General features: G+C 45.8%; 2 protein-coding genes across 3 annotated transcripts in view; both read right to left on the minus strand.

The window, feature by feature from the left end:
* Nucleotides 1-1,943, minus strand: part of ITPKA (inositol-trisphosphate 3-kinase A) — an 8,676-nt gene extending 6,733 nt beyond the window's left edge. Inside the window, exon 1 of the mRNA XM_039843831.1 lies at nucleotides 1,407-1,943. Within this exon, the coding sequence (XP_039699765.1) occupies nucleotides 1,407-1,895 (489 nt within the window). The 5' untranslated portion in view covers nucleotides 1,896-1,943. The remainder of the gene's footprint in view (nucleotides 1-1,406) is intronic.
* A 7,820-nt stretch (nucleotides 1,944-9,763) lies between these two features.
* Nucleotides 9,764-23,680, minus strand: part of RTF1 (RTF1 homolog, Paf1/RNA polymerase II complex component) — a 41,572-nt gene continuing 27,655 nt past the window's right edge. For both annotated transcript variants that reach the window (XM_039843829.1, XM_039843830.1), the window contains exons 6-18: nucleotides 22,976-23,087; nucleotides 19,378-19,513; nucleotides 18,707-18,884; nucleotides 17,092-17,174; nucleotides 15,884-15,971; nucleotides 15,679-15,786; nucleotides 14,999-15,076; nucleotides 14,336-14,457; nucleotides 14,095-14,152; nucleotides 13,583-13,660; nucleotides 13,029-13,124; nucleotides 12,157-12,268; nucleotides 9,764-11,920 (exon numbers count right to left, since the gene is read on the minus strand). In XM_039843829.1, coding sequence (XP_039699763.1) covers nucleotides 11,814-11,920; nucleotides 12,157-12,268; nucleotides 13,029-13,124; nucleotides 13,583-13,660; nucleotides 14,095-14,152; nucleotides 14,336-14,457; nucleotides 14,999-15,076; nucleotides 15,679-15,786; nucleotides 15,884-15,971; nucleotides 17,092-17,174; nucleotides 18,707-18,884; nucleotides 19,378-19,513; nucleotides 22,976-23,087 — 1,356 coding nt within the window. In that variant the 3' untranslated portion in view covers nucleotides 9,764-11,813. The remainder of the gene's footprint in view (nucleotides 11,921-12,156; nucleotides 12,269-13,028; nucleotides 13,125-13,582; nucleotides 13,661-14,094; nucleotides 14,153-14,335; nucleotides 14,458-14,998; nucleotides 15,077-15,678; nucleotides 15,787-15,883; nucleotides 15,972-17,091; nucleotides 17,175-18,706; nucleotides 18,885-19,377; nucleotides 19,514-22,975; nucleotides 23,088-23,680) is intronic.

The raw sequence follows: 23,680 nt of genomic DNA on the forward strand, positions 1-23,680 counted from the left end.
GATATTTGAGCGGGGGGTGGGGGGAGGGGGCGAGGAGGGGCGGGGGGTGTGGTGGACCCGAAGCTACTGCTCCGGATTTTCGGAGGCGGGGAGGGAGGAGTCCTCTCACTGCCCCACATTCCATCACCCCCTAGATACCTGCCTCCCTACCTGGGCTAGGGTTGCGCTAGAACGACCATGGGTCAGGGGCACCCTTATTCTCCAGGGGAGGAGAGAGAGACTCCCCGAACCCTACACCTGGCGGCGGGGTATGTTCCTAGTCTAAGAGATTTTTTTTTTCTTTTTCCTTTTATGTTACAAACCACACCGCCCTCTGGGTAATGTAAGTCTCAAGGGGTAACTAAGTCACAGATCCGTCTCAAGTCGTTAAAGTATCTCCACTGCCTGGTCCAATCCGAGAGTGTGGCGGAGCCTGGGTTCGGCAGGCCCGGGCCGCTCCCTAGTGCTGTCCCCACAGCTCCCAGGCAACCCTGGCGTGCGACCACAGTTCTCACCGCCCTTCTGGGAAGGCCCGGAGGCACCAGAGCCTGCAGGGAGCCCTTCGCTTTTACCTCAGCTCACGGGACACTTGCATAACGTGGATCGAGAACAATTCCTTCGCACTGACCACAGGGAGTTATTTAAAGTATTTCGCCTTCGTTTAAACAAGGGGCAAAAGACGGCTGTCCTGCGCGCGGCACACCCCAAAGGGACAAGCACAGGGAATGACTTCATCGTAACTTGGCCTGGATTATCCGAGGGTCAGATCTGGCCTCTGACACCAGAGACGGATATTAGCAGACTGATCCCGCCTTTTCGGCCTCAGTTTACCCTCCGCTGGCCATAATTAGGAGCGGTAAACCGAGAAGGGCGGCGTTCCACCCCCTGTCAGAGCTCCCAGCCCCGCCCTTCCCGCGTCCACGCCTCGTGCGGGCGCCGGGAGCAGACGGCGGCGGTTCCCGAGCAGAGCCTGGAGCGCAGCTCCACTCCCACTCAGGAGAGGGAAACCGTGGCAACGGCGGGGGTGGGGCCGCGACGCGGGAGAGGGGGCGGCGAAAGAGAGAGACTCGTTCGCCCCTGTCTCTCCGAGAGTTCGCCGGGCAAAGCCGACCCCTTCGATTCGTCCAGCCCCACCACGCAGTTAGCAGGTCTCGCTCCCCCGCTCCCCACCCCACCGGGTCCCCGTGGCCGGTCGCAGACTCCGCCTCACTCGCTCTCTTGGACCCTCCAGGGCTCGGGCCACGACCCTTCTGTGGAATCAGGGTGAAAACTGCCCAGGCGACCCCGACCCCTATGTCCCTTGGACAGTGAGAATCGGGCCTCGGCGGAGGGAGCTCGGGGCAGTAGTCGGCCCTCAGCGCGCTCCGAGCCGGGTCCCCAAAGCGAGGCCCCCGCGCCCGCGCTGGCCCCGCCCCCGCGGCCCGTACCTGACCCGCGTCCTCGCCGGCTTCCAGCTGCACGTTGCCGCGGCTCCGGCTCTCGCTGTCGCTCAGCAGATCGTCCTCCGAGTCCTCGGGCATTGACGAGGAGCCAGTAGAGGAGAGCGACGAGGTGGAGAGGCGGCGCGGCTGCTGCAGGTGCGACGAGACCTCGGCCGGGAGCCAGCCGCCCTCGGGCTCGGGCGGTCCGGGGCTAGCCGGGGGCACGTCTGGCTCCTCGGCTGTCACAGTCAGCTGCGGGATCACCGGGGCGGGGGGAGCCCGCGGAAGCCCGTTGGGGACCTGTCTCCCACGCCGCTTGGCCCCGCGGGACCGGGGCTCCCCCGCGGCGGCGGCGGCCGCGACTGCGGCGCAGCGTGCCTCGAAGAGCAGACGCAGCTCCCCGACACTCCGGCGCGGGGCCCGCTCCAGCCCCGGGCTGCAGGGCCCCGCGCCTCCCGGCCGCGCCATGCCCGTCGGGCCCCCGGGCAGGGTCATTTCCCGGCACAGGAGCTGCAGTGGAGCCCGGCAGCCCGCGGCGCGGCGGGGACTGGAATCGCTCGGCGCCCCCGGCTCGAGACTGCCCTGAGGCGGAGCCTGCGCCACCGCCTGCCTGGGCCCCGCCTCGGCCGCGCCCCCCGCCCACTCCTTTCACTTTCAGAGAAAGCGCGGGCCTCTAAAGGCCTCAGCTCGGCGGGGATGGCTCTGGGTTACTGCTCCGGGTGGCCAGGAAGCCCAGACTTCGTAGACATAAAACCAGGGTCTGGCCCTCACGGCCTCTCTGTGCCCGCCCTCGAGGAGACGGGAGGGGCGCTCCGCCTCCGGGTCCTACTGCCTTCCCAGCCTTCGGGGCTGTAGAGGAATCCTCCTCCTGCCGGCTCCAAGGTCTCTGACCCCGCAAGGGAGGAGCTAATCCTGCTCTTGCTCTCCCATCCAGTCCCTCCGGCTCCTTTCGGCATTCCATCCATCCTAAGCCAAGGTTTCCAGGTTTCCCGGGCTTCTCTCTTCCCAGTGTCCCTTCAGCACAGAGTTCAAGGCCACTTGCTTTCTAAAGAAGCCTCTCCCAGGGCGCGCGCTCAAGCGGGGACTCTGTCCCGGGAACGGCAGAGACTTCTCCCCTCAAACACCCCACTTCCCTGCGGGCAGAGAACAAGGCCAGGGGGCGGGGCCTGGATCTCTTCACGTGTCCAGGCGGAGTGTTTGGCTGCATCCCTGGCTGCTGGCTGGCGGGAGCTGTGCCCCTCTTGCCCCCTTTTACTTTTGGAGTTTGGGGCTTGGAGTCTGCTGCGTGCAAGTAAGTCATTTCACCTCCTTGAACTGCTGATTCTCCTCCGCAAGGTTGTTTGTCCACCTCACAGGATTGCTGTGAGAATAAAATAAAATGAAAGATGTGAAATCTCTAAAATGTTAGAACAGTTTTAGAGTGGGTGGTAGAAATAGCCAGTCTCAGGTTCACCACACTCTAAATGTAATTAGGAAAACCTCACCTGACCCACAGAGTTTGGGCTGTGAAACTAAGAGGGGACTGCTGATGTTGGTGCAGTGTTTCATACACTGCAGTATGCTCATCAGTGGCATCGTTGTGGTGAGTCTTTGGACATTTCACATGGTGGTAGTCGGCTGAACTGCAAGGCTGCTTTGAGTAGAAGTCAGTGTTTCACAGCATTTCCCGGCTTCCCGCTTGCCTTCCCTGCAAATGCCACAAGTGAGGATCCCTTATCAGGTGCCTGGTGCCTAGGGATTGTTGGGGGCCCTGTAGGAAGAGTGCAGCGGAAAGATTGCCTGATGCTGATGAAGGCCAAAAGGAAGAGCTTTCCTTTTCTTATCTCCCTTCATCCAGGATTCAAGGATGGCCCAGGAGGAAAGAAAAGGACGGTTCAGAGAGAGAAAGAACAGGAGCTTTTAGGAAAGAAGAAATGAGAAGATCCTGGAGGAACTGATGAAAAAAAGAGTGGAAGGGGGAGGAGGGTGCAGAAACTGAGGGAATGGAGTAAGAAAGTAGGAAATACAGGAGTGTGAATACTTGAGTCCTCTGTGGAGAACCTGGGAAATCACATGGCTATCTCCTCTGGGGCACAGATGTCTGGAAAAGCCTAGGTGTCTATGTGAGGGGTGTACTCTAGAGCTGGAAGGCCCAGAAACACCCATGTCTTCTGCATTCTTCTCCCTTCTTTGGAGCTCTCCTGGTCTGTGGTGGGAGCTGAGAAGGTACTACTCTCAGAGAGGGGCTGGGGACAAACCCAGCATGGGGAGAGTCAGCAAAGATCTGCCAGAATTACAAAGATAGGTACTGTGTACCTGTGTGCCAGTCTGGGCAATGTTGTAGGCACAAGCAGACTAGGAGCTGGGTCTCTGTCTCGGCTGCCAAGAGAAAACTCAGGGGTAATTCCTTTTTTTCTTGTATCAGGCACTTGCCCAAGGGCCAGCAACCAAAGAAGAGCTCTTTGCCATACCTGCTCAGGTGTCTCTCACTGGAAAGTTTTTTTTTTATATATACTCATTGACAGAAGTTTATTTAAAATAAAGAATGAAATGACCTTTAATACATATTGATTCTAAAATAATAATAAAGTGGCCTCTTTGTGCTGCAAAAAATGGTGGTAAGTAAAGATCACCTTTAATTGAAGTATTTGTTAGCATCATGATTGTATTAACTTGTATTATGTTAACTAGATCATTTAACAAAAGTTAAGGGCAAACCTGAGAATGGGTATTGAAATGAGAGCAGATTTCATAGACTATTAGAGTGGGCAGGGCCTTTAGATGCATCCTATCCTCCTCTCTTACAATACAGAAGTAACAAAGGGTTTAAGTGACTCACCAGGGAAGTGAAGGCACTTGCACAAGGTTACATAGCTAATTAGTGGTAAAGCCAGAGTAAGTCCTGGCTAGGTCTCTGACTTCTTTTCCTGTGATACGCTCAATCTCTTTCATTAACATCTCATAGTTTAGTCCCTACCTTATTCAATGAAGGCAGAGTCTGCCTCTACCTACCGCAGGCAGAAAGCATAAGGGTACATATTGGGACAGGGCCTGGGGGTCCCAACATAGCTGTGGGACAAGGTCAGGGGGCCCTCATGTTCTCTTAGTTGAGCGAAGAATGACATCTCAAATCCTGGAATCTTGTTCTTCATGCCTCAGTTTCCACAGTCCTTCAGGCCCTGAGTAGATGGATGTGAGTAGAAGGATATGGAGAAAATCAGACTGACCACTACATAGGTGGAGGAGTGGCCTCTTTGTGCTGCAAAAAATGGGGAAACAAGAGGTATAGAAGAATATTTCAAGGTTTTGATGGTCATTAGATGGCTGCTATGAGACAGGCCATGGGAGTTCCTCTGCCTTACCCAGAAGGCCAATGTGTCTGAAGGAAGAACTGATCTTTTTTCTTCTTGTGGCATCTCAGTTCAAAGATCCTTCTGTGCCTTAGAGGCCTGAATCCTGGGGTATCTGAGTCTTCATGCCTCTCTAATGGCCTTCAGGATTTATCAAGCCTGAGGTCCCTTCCTGAAGGGTAACAACACTGAGGCACAAAAGCTGGGAAAGAGGGAGCCAGAAAATGGCTCCCTCAACATTGTGTGAGGTAAGGGATTTCTGAGGCCTTGGTTTTATTCCCCAGCCCGTGTCATTTAGCACTGCTCCTTCTTTACCCCATCCCCCAGGCAGCACCGATGGCCCCAGGGGCAGGAGCAATGACACTCGTTATTCGCCATCCCTGGCCAGGCACAGTGCCAGCTTCTGCTTCCCAAGACCCACAGGCAAAGCCTCTCACCTGGGGGAGAAAGGATGGAGCACAGCCTTTGACCTGACCAGTGCTCCTGAATTTGTCACTTTTGTTGCTTTGAGGGGACTTGAAGGCCTCCTCCGAGAGAGCAGAGCCCCTATGGTGTGTGTGTTGGGGGATGGGGTAAGGGGAACAGGAAATTTTCCTCTAGACCAGGTGGTATGGAGTCTCATTCCAGTCAACATTTTGGAGACATGTTCTGTGGGGCTTGGTGTCCTCCAAAAGATCCCCAAAAGTTCCAATATTCTGTGACAATATCTGTGATGAATTTATTCACCCACAGAGCAAACAGACTTCCATTGAGTAGCTCCTATGAATCAAGCACTGTGCTAGGTGAAAGGGGTACAGGAATGAGTAGCTCCTATGATGACTCCCTCCTGGTGGTGTATCATTTACATCGTCTTTTGGAGGAAGGAAACCAGAAAGGGCCCAAACAGAAAACAGGCCCCATGATGCCAAATGGCTGCATTTACTCTGTTTCCAAGGGACTGTCAGTGAGACCTTGGTGTTTCAGCGACTTCGTGCAAACAGTTCCTCAACCCTGGTCAGTCAGACGTCCTTCCATGTCCAGAACATACTAGAGGGGGTGCTGGAGGGCTGGCCAGAGAAAGCGGCCAATAGAAACTTGAGGATTGGGAAGAATTAGAATCTCCTTCCTCCTGGGGAGAAAAGTGAAAGACTGTCTTCACCTGACAGCCCCAGACCTTTTTCCTTGCCTCTGGGTTTCTCCTCCTCCCCATGCCACCTCTGGCCTCATAATTGATAGACTTCATGGAAATATTCTGGGATTGGGTGCTAGGATAGTTTAACAGGGCTAGGGATCTAGCAGTGTTCATCGACCTGCCACCATCTGAATCACTCTTGCCTTAAAGGAACAAAATGTGTCACCACACCTGTGTATGCGCAGTAAGAACATTTTCTCTCCTGACACACTTCAGAACGAGGTTTCCCACCCTCCCAGGAGGCTGTGTTACTGTGGTTCTCCCTCCTCCCTTTCTCCAGAACTCAGAAACAGCAGAATCTCAGTGGCCAAGTGGAGGGAGCATCTGAGGTCAGGGACGTGGCCACTGGTGTTGGGGCAACTGTTCAAAGAACGCCCAAGGCGCAGTCAGCCTCTGTCTCCCACAATGCCACCAGGGCACCACTCTCAATCTCCTAACTGCGGGGAGAGGGCACAACCCCTAATTCTATTTGTGATCTCAGCCTGCTGGCGTGCCCTTCACCCCGAGTACGTGCGCTGCGACTGAATTCACAGAGCATCCTGTGGCGGGGCAGAACCAGAAGCCAGGCCCCTGGTCCCTCAGCCTCTGCGACTGCTGCGGGGACGCCATGAGCTAGGAGTGCGCCTGAAAGCTGAGGCTCCTGCTCCCAACGCCGGGAAGCCACGGGGACGCGCGCCCAGCCAGGGTCCACACCCAGAGACTTGAGCGCACGCCCGTGCAAGCAGCGGGACGCTGGGACCCGACTCCAAGGACGCTGGGCCCCGAGGGGTGAACAGAGGAGGAGGCTGTTGGCTCGTCCGGGCTCGTCGGGGCCGCGGCACACCCGCACTCTGGCCGGAGTGAGCAGGACGCTTTCATCCACTGCTGGGTCGAACTCGAAGGACCAGCAGCTTGGACTTCTACTGCGGGCGGTATCCGCGCCGCCACGTCTCATTCCTGCGTGCGCTGAGGTCTGGGGACTGGATGAGAAGTGGGGTCGAATGCCCTAGAACGGGGCGGCAGCTACTGGACATCCGCTTGCCTTCCCCGCCCCCGTGTCCCCTTACCTCCATCGAGTTTATTGGGCGTTAACTAAGTGCCAGGCGGCGCTGGGTGGTGGAGTTACGGAGAGAAATGCGGCGACACAAGTAGCTTCCAAACCTGAGTGGGTAGGGGAGATTAGGGAAGGCTTCCCGGAGGAGGTGACTTTTCTGCTGACGCATGAGTTCAAAAGGGAAAATCAATGGAGATAGAACAATGTATGCCAGGAGAGGTAAATGTGTGTGTGGCCACAATAGACGGTCTCCGTACGCGCTTAGCAAAGCAGGGTCATAGACAGGCAAAAGGAAAAAAAAGAATTTGGTATTTTAAAGAAGGTGTGGAGGTAGTCATCATGGGAAGGATCAGAACTTTGGGACTTCTTCACACTTATTTCCCGGTTTTGTACAGTTTTTATGTTTTAATTATTATTGGTGGGGGTGGGGGGGAGGTCGGGCCTCACAATCTTTCTGAGCCTGCTGGGGCGGTGGCGAGGTGTCAGCCTTTGGAGCCACTGAAGGCTGAAAGGCGGGTCGCCGCTTTCAGACCAGTCATCTGTAAAGATGATGTGTGTTGCGGGCTAGAGAGACTAACAGCAGCAAGGGGCGGGTGGGGGTGGGCGGCTGGAGGGCAGCCCTGCTTCTCTGGACGGTTCCCCAGGCCAGCCCCAGTGCCCACCTGTGGGAACGTCAGCCTGGAGACGGAGATTCTTGCCCTCCCTCCCCCTAGGTGGAGGCTGCCAGGAGTCTCTGGGCCAAGCTCTCCCGCTGGTAGTGTCTTCTGCTCCCCCACCCCACCCCAGGGGCTGTTCTGCGGCTTCCACCCCCTCCTTTCCCCGCAGCTCCCTCTATCTCGCAGCCTGCTGCTAGGCCCCCAACAGTTTCTTCTCCAAGGCCTAGCTGCCTCTGCTGTCACTAGCAATAGCATTTATCAACCCCTACTGGGGAAAGGAACATTTAATCTTTAACACGATTCTGACAGATTTTATTTTAAAGATCGGGATGCTCGTTAGAGTAGTTAATTAACTCAGCCCTAGATAGTGAGTGGCTGCCCTGGGGTATGAACCCTGCACTGAGCCTACTATGCAAGCAGCTCTTGGCTCTTTCTATAGTCCAAAGCACCAGCTGGAGGCCCTAGATGTGCCTTTGCAGTGGCTAAAGCCCCTCTACAGGCCAAGAACTAAACCTTCTGTTTCTGCTCAAGTGCATTGGGATTGGCCTAGGGACCTTTACAGAGAAGACAGGTTGCCCATCAGCTCTCTTAACACTGCTGTTCCCTCCAGCTCCCCAACACTTTCCTCCCCAAGGGACATCAGCAGCCCCCTTTGGTCTGGTTGGGGAAGTCACGCAAAGAATCCAAGCTGGGGCCAGCGGGAGAGCTGCTGGACACTGACTTTCAGGATCACACAAGGAAAGCCAACCCCCACACAACTCTGGAAAATGAAGTTAAGCAACCCTGCGCCCCTCTTCCCTCTGCATCCCTCTTCCCAGGGTGGTCAGCTCCCTTGTTCCCTCAGATAGGCAGCAAGTGGCTTCCTCACAGCACCAGATCCTGGGAGATGATCGGACTAGGCTGTCCTTTGCTTAAATCCCTGATCTCTAGGGCCCAGAGAGCCCATTGCTCCCAACAGTCAGGTAGTGGGAGTAATAAAGAGCTGGAGAAAACCTCATTGGATGCAGTTGCTGGATGAGCCCCAGTGATCCACCCCTCTCCCAGAGGCAGGCATGGACGGGGTTCCTACCATTGTGTGACTGTTACCTCCCACCTTCCCATCTCTAAAGGGGAGGATCTTGCACGCTAGCTAAAACAAGGTCAGAAAGCTTTGAGAAACAGCCCCAGGTAGTGGGTGTGTGGAGCCCTTAAAGACTATCAGTATTTCCTCCAGGGCCAAACTCTGCTCCTGGGTTCTCCTTTCACAAGAAAATAAGATAGCAAAGGAAGTGCTCCTAGGCCAACTGAAAGCTGAAAGGACCAGACTCTTGCTAGCATTAGGCAGTGAATCAGGGGCCTACCTAGTTCTGTGAAAGCTTGGTGGTATCTTCTAAGGCAGGAAGTAAATCAGGCCAACTGGAGGTTGCCCTGTCTGGACAAGTGCCATACCGGAGAGGCTTCTGGGGAACTAGGCTTCTGAAGACTTGAAAACAGCCACTTTCACTTTGGGGGGTATAGGGCTAAGAGACAGGAAAGGAGAGAAATGAAGCAAAAGAGAGGCTAGGCTCTCTTGGACTTTTAAAACATGACTTTGAGAGTTGCCACTCAGGATGCAATCCTTGGATTAAATTTGATCCTCTTGTTAAAACAGGGCATAAAATTTATTTACAAATATCTGTACAGTTTGAGTGACAGGCCAGGATTTCACAGAAACAAAGGAAACAAAAACATTCTTTTTGAAGGGAAGTTGCACCTGTCAGAAGCAAGACAGACAAACAGACCTATACATCATGAGCTAGGCATATGGTCACTGGCCTTTTTGCTTCTTGGAAGGTAGTGAAAAATGTGTAAAACAGCCTTAGGTACTGCACCCTTCAACACTAAAACCACACTGGTGTGTGTGTGTTTGTGGAACAAGGGGCCCCTACAGCAATTTCCCAGCGCAAGAACTACCATGAACCAAGAAACCCAGTTGATTCTATAATTTCATGACTTATGCCTGGTCAAGATCTCAGTTCAGAGGCCCTTCCTCAGTTGAGACTGGAGCCAAGTCCTCAGTTTTGATCCTAATTTCCAAGCAGGCTATTCAGGTGATAAGTTAACTTTCGGTCTTCTTTGGTTTTTCTCCCTGTTGTTTTGGTTTCTCAGAATGAAAATTTCAACAGCTGCATGTGGGGAGGTAGTGGCGAGGCGGCTACAGTGTGATGCAGTTTTAATAAAAATTTTATTACACAGCCATAATATAATCGACACTTCTCCAAATCCAAATGATACTAAATACAGATCTACATGGTGGATCAGAATGGCTCCAGCAAATTATATGGATTCTATAATTTTATGTTTTTTAAAACCAGAAAGAGAAAGAAGTCCAAGTTCATCATGATCAAAGGTCCCAGCAGCCTCAAGAACTCTGCCGGAGTCCACGCAATGTTTAACAGTTTGTGATTCCACATTTACACAATAGTCTATAAAGGGTTTTGGTCAATGGACTATTCAAGTATATATGATTTTAATGAGTCCATCACCACTCCTTTGCCCAACTGAACTGTGTCACAGCTACCGCCTAGCTGTGTCACAGTCATATTTATCCATTTTACAGTCACAATACTTTTTAAAAACCATCCGTTACTGTTTTTTTAAAATAAAAAAGTGTAAACTAAGTTAAAGCAATGCTGAGGCTCTACTAAACCCAGAAGAGTTACCAAATCCATTTTTATGTTTAAATACAACTTCACTCTGTGGTTTCCCATTATCCTACTTCCTTATAGAAAAGTAGGGTGAAGAAGTACAAAGCAGAACTTCTAGATTCCTCTCTCTCTTGTGGGAATCAGCAGATCTCAGCTCTTTCTTTAGCTTAGTTCTTGGTATATATAGTCAGCTGTACTTTGTTCTGAAAAGATTTGTTAAATGCCACTTTTATTTACACTTGGAGCTTTACACCTGAGAATGATTATCAAGCAGTCAGCTTATCTCTTTTCAAACATTTCATAAAGACATACACACTTCTTTGCTGGCTTCACCCTAGCTGCACAACAATATATATGCTTACCATATATATATGTATACACACACATAAAACTGCACATGCTTTTAACATTTGCAACCTAAATCTTTTTGTGTTGGTTCTCTCCACATCATGTTGAATACTTTCTCTTAAAAACAAAACAAAATATTATTCTTGCTGAAACAGCTGTAAAACAGAATCACTAGGAAAAGACAAGAACATGGGGTGGGAAAAAGACTAACGCTAGATTCAGCCAAGAAGCTGTGGGCTATACCCTTGGGATGAGCAGTACACCTGCACTGCTCTCCCTGGTACCTGACAGAGGGCTTCCCTCCCACCTGCAAGGACATAGCCTACAGGGCAGGGGCCAAACTGGGGAGTTTTCTCCAAGGTAGGGAGGTGATGAGGAAGAGGAGATAGGGGAGGGGAAGTTACACAGCTACAGCAGTCAGGCCTGTTTAGTAAGAAGAATCACATTTAATGAGTTTCTTTCTTGCAGTTTCAGATGCTCGAGTACAGCTGAAAAAAATCTGAAACAGCTATAGATAGACCCAGGACATACTGATACAAAGAGTACTGCATTTAAAAAAAATGATTAAAAAAATCCACACACTTATAGACACACACATACACACACATACATACACTCACTCACTCTCTCAAATAGACCCCCCCTCCCTCCCCATAAATGTACATTTTTGAAACTAAATTGGTTTTGAAAACCTCTTTTCCGCAGAGATGGGAAGAAGAGAAAGATGAGGAGGGAGGGAGGAGGACTGCAGGTGACCAGAACTCACTCCCTCCACAAGGGCCAGGTGCCAAATGTTCAATGGTTGGGTCAAAGGCAGTCCACAGAGGAGACTGCCCAGTGCTGCTGCTATCACCACCAGGGGCTCCAGCAAAAATCTCAGCTCCATGGTAATACTGAATGCGTGCAGTGTGGCCAATGAACTGTGCTGGTTTAAAAAAAAATGGCAAACACAAATCTAAAGACGTGGATAAAGCCCAAAAGAGCCCAGGTCCACCTGGGTAAGCTCTGGGTAGGGGGAGGGTTGGTGGGAGACGGTGCAGACAAGGGAGGTCTATACAGCAAATGGTTTATATTACAGATGACTGGCAGTTTAGAGTCTCTTCCCAGTTCTACTGCTGCTCCAGCCCAAAGAGGGCAAATTAAAGGAAAAGAGGAAAGGTGGGACACTGTGATGGGGCATGCAGGGTCAGAAGCAGCAGCCTGGGTGTGCTCAAATAAGCCCCCGTCGTTTTTTGTAGTCTTCCAAGTTCAAAGATCTTCTTGGAGCCCCATCCTTGGCTGGTGGAGCCTTGGAGGTGATGGCCAAAGCCTTTGACTCTATGGGAAAGAAGAGCATATTGGCAGCGGAGGTACCTGCAAAGTCCTTTTAGTCTTGTGTTTCACTCCAGGTAGCTTCCTGACTGTTCCTGTTCCCTCTCAAAACATACCTTTAGCCTCCATAAATACTGATAGGCTAACACTCCCATTTCTTCCCTAAAATAAGCTGCCTTACAGACTGAGAGGGCCAGAGAGCCATCTGATCCTTGACTATTACCACTCCCACCCTCACCTACCTGAGCTGGGAACTTGTAAATCAATCTTCACATCAAAATCATGTACTTTGAATAAGTCTTCAGAGAGGTCACTGGCTGACTTAGAATTCAAATCTTTATCCTTTCCTTGACCCTGCAATGTGAAGAGAAAAACGAATTATAAAAGCGTAAGTGAAAGTGGACTTCAAGCAGCAGCTGCCACTAATATAAAAGCTCTTGCTCAAGTTCATTACATTTTCCTACTAAAGTCCTTTTCTGAAAGGCCACAAAGAACTTTCTTTTCTGAAGCCTAAAAGCAAAGGCGAGAGAGGACAGACAGGCTTACGTCTGTGGTGCAAAGGTAGAAAGGGTGGGCTTTAGACAGCAAACCACCTTCTGACTCAAGATTTCATGAATTCCTGGAACAGTTTGGGCTCCACAGGAGAAGACCTAACTTAGGCAGAAAAGTGCTTTGAAATGGACAGTTTCTCTCAATGTAACATTTTAGTTTTCAAAGAGCTTTCACTTTTATAGCTTATCTTTACATATCGTCTGCTCCTAATTATCCTGCAGGTAGGGTATAGAGTGTTATTCCCATTCTCCATAAGAAAAAATGTGGATAAGAGGGCTAGATGCCAGTTGCCTAAGTCATAGTCAAGGCCTTAGTCAATTAGTGGTGTTCGGTTTAGAATTTAGGTTGTTTGACCAAAATTCAGTAGCTGATTATTACATTTGTACATAATTGGGATGGAGAAAGGACAATAAGTGGGACTCCATGTTCTTCCAGGTGGGAAAATCAAGCCCACCTGGAGGAACATTCTGGTGCCCAGGTCAGCACAAGGTGTCCACTCTGGTGCCCAGACCAGCAGCCAAGCTCTGTGGGCCACCCCAGGGTAGGGTAGTGCTGTACTTACCTTGCTCATTTCCTTTGGGACATCTGGTAACACTCCAGAACCATATTTTGCATTAAGCTGGGCCAATATGGCAGCTTGTACAGCTGGGTCTCTGGACTGAGAAAGTAAGTTATTTTGCAGATTGTTCAATACTTGCAGTCCTACTGTGATCCTTTCCCACCTACTACCACTAGCATCATAAGCACCACAGTGGCCCAATCAGCAGCTCAGTGGGGTTTTCCTCAAGGTAGCAATAAGAGGCAATTAAAAGCTTTGAAGCCAAGCCAAGCCCAGCCGGCCCCTAGGTAGGTGACCTAGCCTACGTAATCCTAATGTCTATGGCACTGGTAAACCCAACCTGGTACAGGGGGGTTAGTCCACAGGTTTGTATAAATCCATGCCAGGTTTTTACTATAGCAAGATAAAAAAGGAAGTATCAAGACCCAAGAGTTTGAGGCAAGCAAATCCCACTAAGACAACATTATTTTTAACTTTTTTATTAATCTCCTAATGGAATTCATTTTATGTCCCAGAATCTAGGTCCTGACTAAAAACGTCCTCTTTAGGGCACTCACATTAGAAACGATGGTAGGTTTGCACTGCCGCCTGGTAAAGGGATCCATCTGTTGGTTTTTCATATTGTGACTTTCAGCCTGAAACAGACAGCATGCATTATAGAACTGTATCTCCTTCCCCCCTCCTCTCATTCATCATAAGCTTATGCATAAGTAACAGTCTTTGCAAGGGCCTGAAAAAAGTCAAAAGCTATCTATCATCCTTTCTCCTTCAAGAACACCAGAGCAGATATGGGGGCAACAATCCAAAGAACAAAACTGGAGATTGATAAAAATAAATACCTGTGGAATAGGATCTAAGGATGGGGAGGGATAAGATAGGGCAGAAGACTGCTGCTTTTCATTATAAATTATATGGGTATATGTGTGCATACAGAGAGTATGTATATGTTAAGTGTACAGATTACTTCGACAATTCAAAAAATGAACCAGAACAAGATGTAGAGAAGATTTCATAACATTTTATTCATTGAAATTATTTTTAGTGATCCAGATAAAGTTGTCTTACTCACCACAAGGGCCTTCTCAGACTCCACAATGTTCCACTCTCGGTTCCGCTGGTTAATGTAACTGGGAGGTGAATAAGAGAAATAAGTCAGTGGCTGTGAAAGGAGGAATCACTGAGCCCTGACGTGGGAGATATGCGGAGCCAGTGCAGCACAGAATGTACAAGGCCACAGGCTTCCCTGATAACTGTGGCAAGGTCTGTGGGCCAAGGATAGGTGCTCAATCAAAACGGGCTCTGTAACACACCTGATAGCGGATATGTTCTTGGTCCGCTGGCGGTCCAGGGCCTCTGCCCGCTCCTCCAACTCATTCAGCTGGTCCTGGATTTGTTTGGCCTTGTCCTGATCGCCCAGGTCCTCAGCCATGGCCTGTGCACAGAGAAAATAGTAGGGTTTTGGCTATAACCATCTGCATATCAAATGTCCCGTCTTTTAGCACAGGCAAGATAGCTCATATGAACAAATGACAGAAGAAGTGAAAGAATACTGAAAACAAACTTTACAAAAGCTAGGTATAATTTTTATATAGAAGTAACACCTTCCCATATAGCTACCTGGCTCTGGGTCCCTAGTAGCAGTGATGTGTAACATTAACCTTAGAACCCAGGCCCCCTATGGCTAACTTACCCCAACAAGGTTTACCCCATCCTGATGTGAAGAATAGAAAACCACCCACCACAATTGGGCTTGGCGATATCATTTGCCTCTTCACCCCAGTGCTGATACTACCATGGGGTCTATGAAATTACACATGAAACGAAAGTGACTAGATAGTAAGGAGAATAAGCAAGAACAGTTTCAATTTATAGGAAGGAAAATCCTGCTACTACTAACTTGGCAGAGGGTGAATAAGTCTAATTTCCACATATACTTACAGGACAGGGAAAGAGGTTCGAGTAGAACTCCTTACCTTTTCCTTTAGCAGCTGAGTCTTCTTCATAGCATAGTTGGGTGGAGCTTTCCTGAACCTTTCTTTTTCTTTTACAATCTGTACCAGAGAAGAGATACCAGCAGTGAGGTATTCCTAAACTATTTTGTAGACAGGCTAAGTGAGCCCATTTTGGAGATAAGCAGCTAGTTAAAAGGGAGCAGCTATTCCTATAGCAGTGTCATGCTCGAGAGAGGGGGTGAGGGGAGCATGAGCACGAGCGAGCGAGTTCATTCCAAGGGATACTATGCTGCTTCTAGGGTTATGGAGATTCTTCTGGGACACTCTGAAGGAACATGTACCAATAAACAGCAGCAGCCCAAGTGCCTGGTACTGTAATGCTAGCCACTGTCCAAGAAAACAGAGATCAAAACTTTTACCAAAATGTTCTGGAGAAAGAAAATTCTTGAAGGACCAAGACTAGCAGAATACAGATCCCTGAATCCTGAATACGTTTCTTTAGACTGACTTCAAATGAGAATGTATAGAAAAAAATCTTGATAAACTATAAATAGTAAGATAACAGTATCAGCATTCCTGCATCCTCAAGCATAGTAGCATAGCTAAAAACATCAAGATATAGAGAAAGAAAAGAAAATCATCCTCTTTTCTAACACTGGTTCTTGATGAACCTCTAGGCTCTGGGGGACCAGGTTTCTTACCTCTTCAATGTCCTGGTCGTTGAATTTATAATTAAGAGCTTCTTTAATAGATAATTCCTTCTTATTGATTTCATCTAGAGTGGGCAACTGCATGCCAGCAGAGAACATCTGGATCAAAACAAGATACAAGGTTATTAAGGGATTTTGGAAAGAGATGCTCTGAATGTTTTCATGAACAACTGTTAGGTAATGTCCATCCACTTACCGCTTCTTTCCACTTCATGAATTCGCTTTCAGTGAATTCCTGGTTTGAGACAAACTCTAGGCGGAATACTCGTTGGTCATTGCCATGCCTACACAAGAATGGGTATGGTGACTACAGTACCAACAAAGCAACCCTCCCAAACTATGTACTACCTATCTCTGTGGTTCTCAAACCTGGCTAACCTTTAGCAGTGGTTAGGAAGATTTATAAAAATTCTAATGCCAAAGCATTACTGTAGATCAAATGAACCAGAATCTCTGGGAGTTAGGAACCAGGCACTGAAATTCAACAAACAAAAACTCCCAAGTTGTTCTTATGGGCAGCCAGGATTAAGAATCAAAGCTAGCATTGGAAACAAATGGACCTGGCCAGTATTTCAAAAGACCATTTACTATAAAATCTATCATAGTCAACTGGCATCTAGAATATAAATTATGTAGATACCTGAATGACAATGAAACTATTCATTAGAGAGGAAGAGCACTGCCTTTCTACTGCCTGCTGTGCTGGCAAAGTTAAGTGAGTCAGTGCCATTTTCCTAGGGACAGACACTCGCTGCACATTATGACTACTGCCCTACCCCGCCTCAACTAGTTCTTTTTAAACAGACCAGGAGAGATGATGGGGATGGGATGAGGGAATGGAAGATCCATAGAGACAAAATTAGGCTCTAGTAGAGCCATGTCTATTACCTGCTATTTATAGTAATCATGGCAAACTGCTTATATTCCTTCCTATAGGGGGCTTTGGAATTTTCAGGCTCCAAAAAGGCAAAGACTTGTGTGTGTCTATTTTGTTCTTGCCTCTATCCTGATGCCTAGAATAGTAGCACGTAGCAGGCATTCAGTGAATATCATGTTACAGAAGAGGAAAATACGTCCACAGAGGTGACGTGACTTGTCAAAGATCAGGTTAGTTAGTGACAGAGCCAGGATCAGAAGCAAGCCTCCTGATCATGCTCAAGAAATGCCAGCAGGGCTCTGAGAAGGAGTCTCACAACCTGACCTTTTTTTTCTATATGTCCTACCACTTCATATCCCTGATTACCCCTATGACAGAGATATATTCCACTTCTCTAGAGGGAAAGGCAGAATACAAGTTTCCCTCCAAGTCCCTGAAAAACATCACATTAGGAGAGAATAACGGCCCACACAGACAGTGCCTATTTGCAGTGGAAACAGAAGCTGCCATAGAAGCACCTCTCCTACCGTAGTTGTAGTCCTTTGTTTGTTCTGGTGCCTCCAAGCTGGTAAACTTTGGCAGTTTCCACAACACCCGTGATCTCAGCAACCTAAGTGAAAAGGCAGAGAAAATAGTAAAAACAGAATCTTTCAGAGCCCTCCATATCATATTCTCTTTGGCTCAATCTACCTAAGTACAGACAAGTGACCCTGCACTGAGAGGAGCCCACAGCTGAAAGATGTTCTGGCAACCTCTCTCAGGTTTAGAACTGATGGCCAAGCACCAGGAGCCCTGTGCCCAGAGTAAGCAAGCACCAAGAGGGAAGCCAGTTAGCCTGGTGGGGCTCGTTAGACGCTTCCCCTCCAACTTAATTATACCTTACTAGGAGGTGTACTTGGGATTTCAGAGGTTAGTTTTATCAACCAAATGTGAACACCACAGAGGTCAATTTCTATTGCCAAGCTTTCCAGGACATGGTATGGCTGGTCTTCAGAGGAGGAGGTAAACACATGTTAAAACCATATAACCCAGAACAAAAACAAACAAAAACAAAAAGCAAAAATCCAACAGCTATGTTCTAGTCAACCAGACCACAGGAGCAGTGCTGGAACCCACAAAATACCCTCTGTTAGGTTGAAAGGTTTCTTTTTTTTTTTACAACCTCAATATAGTTCCCTGTTCCAGAAGTCACTTAATATGTAACATGGAAAATTTTCATCTACAGCAGGTCCTCGAATAATGTCATTTTGCTATAACATTGATAAGAAAAAATTGATTCCTAGCTGGGGCCACTGTCTGTGTGAGTTTTCTCAGGGGACTCCAGTTTCCTCCGACATCCCAAAGATGTGCACGTGAAGTGAACTGGAGTGTCTACATTATCTCAGAATGAGTATGTGCGTGCGTGTGGGTGTGAGTGCCCCTGTGACGGAAGGGTATTCTGTCCAGGGTGGGTTCTTGACTTGAGCTCTAAACTACTGAGACAGGAGGCTCCAGCCACTCATGATCCTGAACTGGAGTAGGAGGATTGGAAAATCATTACCTCATTTGTTTTTATTTTTATTAATCTTTCTTAATAAATGTTTCTTAAATGTATGTTTAACACATTTATTTAAACGTTTAATATTAAAAGTGTTTTAGATCTCTATTTAGAAATTTGGTGATTTTTTGTGATCAGAAATATGCCATAGGAACTTAACTCTTGTTTATAGCAATTAGCCTATGACTAAACTGGTTTCATTGTACGTTGTTTCGTTTAAAGTCTCAGTTTCCAAGAACCTGCCAACAATGTTTAGTGAGAACTTTATTTTTCAAATGAGCAAAGCTTCCAGATTATGTAACTTACAACGAAAACTTCATAAATGTCTCCCTTCTTGCTTTTATATAGAAGGAAAACAGAGAAAATTATTCTAAACTCAAACCTACCGGTCCCTTCAACTCCAAGCACTCTTCCTGGCTGTGGGTCACATATGATCCCCAGGTACCTCAGACTGTCACTATTCTATGGGCATCTTGACTGGAGTCTATTTTCCCATCAAATAGAGGCTGAAGAGTGACAGATTTGTTCAGTAGTTCCTACTTCCAGTCAAGAATCATTCATTACATTTAAAACATAGACAGATATCCAAGGAAGAAAACACTCACTCGGTAAACTGGTTTGCTATTGTGGTTTCCAATGCCAATCCGTACAAAGCATCCTGTGACAGTTTTAGCAAAAAAGGGCATGTGACACCAACGTTCTAGCTTATACCGTGATAATCGAACCCGATTCAATTCTTCAGGTAAGGAGACTGGTTGTGATTTTGGAGGGATCTCTTCTTTCCTATGAGGAACAAAGGGCACTGGAAAAAGTATTCATCATAAAAACATATCAAGATAAATAAATAATACCACTTCTTAAAACTTAACGCAACCCAAGTACATGTGATTAAGGCAGGAGGAGAAATAAATGAATTAATAAGAAAGAGCAGTAATAGAATCCTATTCCTAACCAGTAGTGTGAACTGTCTTGAATAAGGCTGCCATCCCAGATAACCTATCAGTAAAAAAACTAATGGAAGCTCCGGGCCAATGTGAGGGTAAGATGAAGTCAGTTCCTACTTGCTGAGCCCAAATGAAATGTCCAGGGTTGAAGGCCAAGAGCCAAAGGCAGGAACATATCTTTGGACTAGTATACTGGGAAACTCAGCTCAGCAATTCAGGGTACTGAACCAAAAACAATTCATAGCCCAAATGGCGATTTTGGAAACTATGCTAAGCTTCTTCTCAAAAAATCCACCCATCCTAACTACTAGACAAAAATGTATACAGCTTACTCTTCTTCTTCATCGGATGACGATGTTCGGGATGAACGGTCTGATTTTTCACTGGACTTGTCATCCTCTTCTTCCTCCTCATCGTCAGAATACACCTCACTGGTTTTTAATGGCTGTTTTTTGGCGAGGAGCTCAGCTAAAAAGAAAGGAGAAATGTTTACTTAGCCCCAGTATACAAAATAAGGGCTGAGAGATTGCTGCTAAGTGGGCAGAAAAGGTCACCAGCTCTACTGACAGTGGCTTTTATTGCACTCAATACACTTGAAGGTGGGTAGAAAAGATGGGGGAAATTTTTTTTATGTCTTTAGGGAATCTTTGAGGAAAACTTGATATGGTAACTGTCTCAACTACTCAACTTTGCTGTTGTAGATAGAAAGTAGCTATAGACGATTATGAGACAAATGGTCATCATTGTATTCCAATAAAAATTTATTTACAAAGTTAGTTTATCAACCACTGCTCAACATAAAAACTAAGGAGTGATTTCTAGGGTACACAGTTAAGCGAAAAAAGCAAAGCAGAGAAAAGTGTCCACAGTATACTACCATTAATCTAAGACAGGAGGTATATCTGTGTCCTTTTGTTTAAGGGGAAAATATTTTTAAAAGTTTAAGTGGTTATCTATTATGGGAGGAAGGCAAGAGGTGAAATAAAAAGTTATACAGAAGCTAAATTTTTTGAATAACCTTGTTTTTAGTAGATTTGACTTTGGCACCTGGTATTTTATATAATCATAAAACAAAATAATAATTCAAACCCATGTCTACATTTCACAAGCAAAATGAAACAAAGTATTCATTTGAAGGCACCACCACAGAAAATGGAACTATAACCAGCAACTTTAAAACATAGCCATTTGAAAGGCACGATATAAACCAATGGAATAGAAATCCCAGAAATAAACACTTGCATGCATATATGGTCAAATGATTTTCAACAAGGGTGTCATGACCATTCAATGGGGAAACAACAATCTATTGAAAGAAAAATGGTGTTAGTAAAACTGGATATCCCATAAGTAAAACCAAATAACAAAAAAATGAATTTGGACCCTTACCTTACGCCATATACAAAAATTAACTCAAAATGGATCAAAGACCTAAATGTAAGAGCTAAAACTATAAAATTCTTTAAAAGAAAACAGAGGAAAAGCTTCATGACAGTAGATTTGGAAACGATTTCTTGGTTAGCATACCAAGATCACAGACAATAAAAGAAAAAAGTTAAATAATAACATATATGGTCTTTGTGTCTGGCTTCATCAAAATTAAAATTTCTATGCATCAAATACACTATCAAGAGTGAAAAGACAACCTACAGAATGGGAGAAAATATGTGTGAATCATAGATCTGATAAGGAATTAATATCCAAAATATAAAAAGAACTACAAGTCAACAACAAAAAGACGCTGATTAAAAAATGGGCAAAAGATTTAAACAGGCATTTCATCAACGAAGTTATCAAAATGGCCAATAAGCACATGAAAAGATGCTCAATATCATTAATCATTAGGGAAGTGCAAATCAAAACCACAGTGAGATACCACTTCATACCCACTAGAATAGTTACTATCAAAAAAGTCAATAATAATTGTTGGTGAAGATGTGGAAAAAGTAGAACCCACATATATTGCTGGTGGGAATGCAAAGTGGTGAAGCCTCTGTGGAAAACAGTCTGGTAGTTTCTCAAAAGGTCAAACACAGAGTTACCAAATGCTTCAACAATTCTACTCCTGTTTTTACCCAAGAGAAATAAAAGCATGTGTCTATTCAACAACTTATACATAAATGTTCATAACAGTATTCAACAAGTAGAAACAACAAAAATATCTATAAAGAAGTGAATGGATAAATAAAATGTGTTTATCCATACAAAAGAATATTATTTAGACATTAAAAGAAGTACTGATATATGCTATAACATGGATGAACCTAGAAAACATTACGCTAAGAAGCCAGACACAAAAGACCACATATTTTATGATTCCATTCACATGAAATGTCCAGAATAGGCAAATCCATAGAGAGAGAAAGTACATTAGTGGTTGCTTACGGCTGGGGGATGACAGGTCTGGGGAGAGAGGGTGGTGGCTAAGGGATATGGGGTTTCCTTTCAGGGTAAAGAAACAGCCTAAAATCCATTGAGTTTTATTATAGAGCTCTGCGAATATACTTAAAACCATGGCCTTATATACTTTAATGAGTAAACAGTATAGTATCAACTATATCTCAATAAAGTTGTCATAATAAACAAAATAAAAAACTCTGGCATCCTGATTTCGAAATGGACTTATCAGCATGCTCATAATAAATTTTATCATTAAAAAAAAAAAAAAAAATCCAGCTCTGTACACTGAAAAGGTTTATATATAATAGCCAGCCCAGTAGCATAAGCTAGACTTATGTCTAGACTATGGTGTCTAAATACAATTTATCATAAAAAAGGAACCAGGATTCCTTGAAGAAATGGCTGATTCCAAATCCAGAAAGCAAAAAGCTGTTAAAGACGACTGGTGTCTCATGTCTAAAGGACTTGGGCTACGACTGGTTAAAGATGGGACATTATGAGTCTCAATAATAATAATAACTGCAATGAATTAAAATATATAAAGTATTTAAAAATCCATGAGTTCACAAGAATATTCAAAATAAACAAAAAAACCTTACTGATTACTTTTGGAAGTTAAGGAACTATCTCATTCTTTTGAAAACTAGTGAAAAAAAAACAAGCGTTTATTCTGCCTTTTTTAAAATATAAAATGTCTATGGTGCTAATTAAATAACTGATGAAAAGTCTCCCTTTATAGAAGTAAATCATATAATAAATGAAGAAAGAATGATAGATTAGACTATGACCGGATTGTAATTCATAATGAATTAAATGATCTAGGTGATAATTATCAGTGGCTGCTGGAACAGAAATATTACCATTAACAATTCTTCACCTTCTCTGCACCCATGCCCTTTACCATGTGACTCAGTAGTTCACCCTAGTCATTAGTGTTGGGCTTGATCATATGACTTGCCAATGGAAAGAGCACACACCTGAAATGGCCAATTCCAAGTCTAGGCCTTAAGAGATGTCTCATGTTTCTGCTTGTCCCTACTATTCTTTTGCCATCACCATGAGAAGAATGTGTTCTGGGTATACTGGTCTGAGGAAGGAGAGAGACAGGCGGAACAGACCTGGTCCTAACCTGTAGCTAGGGAATAATTCCAGCTGAACTGCAAATGCACGAGCAGAAACAAATAACTGTTTATCTGAGTATCGGGCAGTTTTGTGGTAAAAGCTAAGTGAGAACTGGTAGTGTCACAAAATGAGAGACAAGCATATATTATGTGTCTCATGGTGGTAGTATATACCATCACCTAAAACTTACCCTTCCCCAAAACCAATAAACAAAGTAGAAACAGAACAAATTCCAATTTGTTCAATTCTCTAGCTTTGACTACAAATTACACTATATTTTGTGTTTGGAATTTCCCATAATAAAGATCTAAAAAATGGATAAAGTAAAACTAGGCCCCAGAAAGTCAAACCACGTGATCAAAGATACAACATAGCCATTCTCCCCCACCCCCCACCAACCCCGCTCACCTGTTCTGTTCTTTCGTTTTTCTCGCTCTGCTTTTAGCTCCTCCATGGCTTGAGATTTTTTATCTAGTTTCTCATCCCGTTTGGAACGCCGTTCCTTGTTGTGGGATGTTACCTGGGAAGGAAAAGATAATGTAGGATGGTTCTTTTTACCAGCTGCTGATGATATAACTTTCTACACCCAACAATCAATCATTCAGTTCCTCACTGTGGATCTATATTGGCTGCAGAAACTGAAACTTGTTTAAAGGGACAGAGCATCCTCTTGTGGACAAAAAGGATAGAGCAGTAAAGTCAGCCCCTGCCTTACCTGCCTAATAAAAGGAAAGCCTAAGAATTTTAAGAATAAGCATTTTCAGGAAGGACATATAGATCATAGCTAGTATTTGTTGATATTGTCCACAAAGCTTTTTGCGATGAATAAAGACATGACTAATTTTCCCAGCTACTTTTACTACCATCTCCAGGATGACATACACCTGAGTATACTTAACCAATCTAGCTACCTGGGACAGGATGTTTACTAACTTTCCCTTAAGAGCTGCTCACATCAATGGGCTGCCTTTTAAATGCAGACTTGAGTGAAGAATTCTTAAGGAGTTAATCATAGCAGCTAATAGTGAAATGATATGTCCAGAGATTAATGAAACCTAGAAAAAGAAGACAACAAACAACAATCTTGCACTAACTAACCTAGGGTGATTAATA

Source organism: Pteropus medius, unplaced genomic scaffold (genome assembly GCF_902729225.1).
Source record: "Pteropus medius unplaced genomic scaffold, Ma_sr-lr_union100, whole genome shotgun sequence".
Taxonomy (NCBI): domain Eukaryota; kingdom Metazoa; phylum Chordata; class Mammalia; order Chiroptera; family Pteropodidae; genus Pteropus; species Pteropus medius.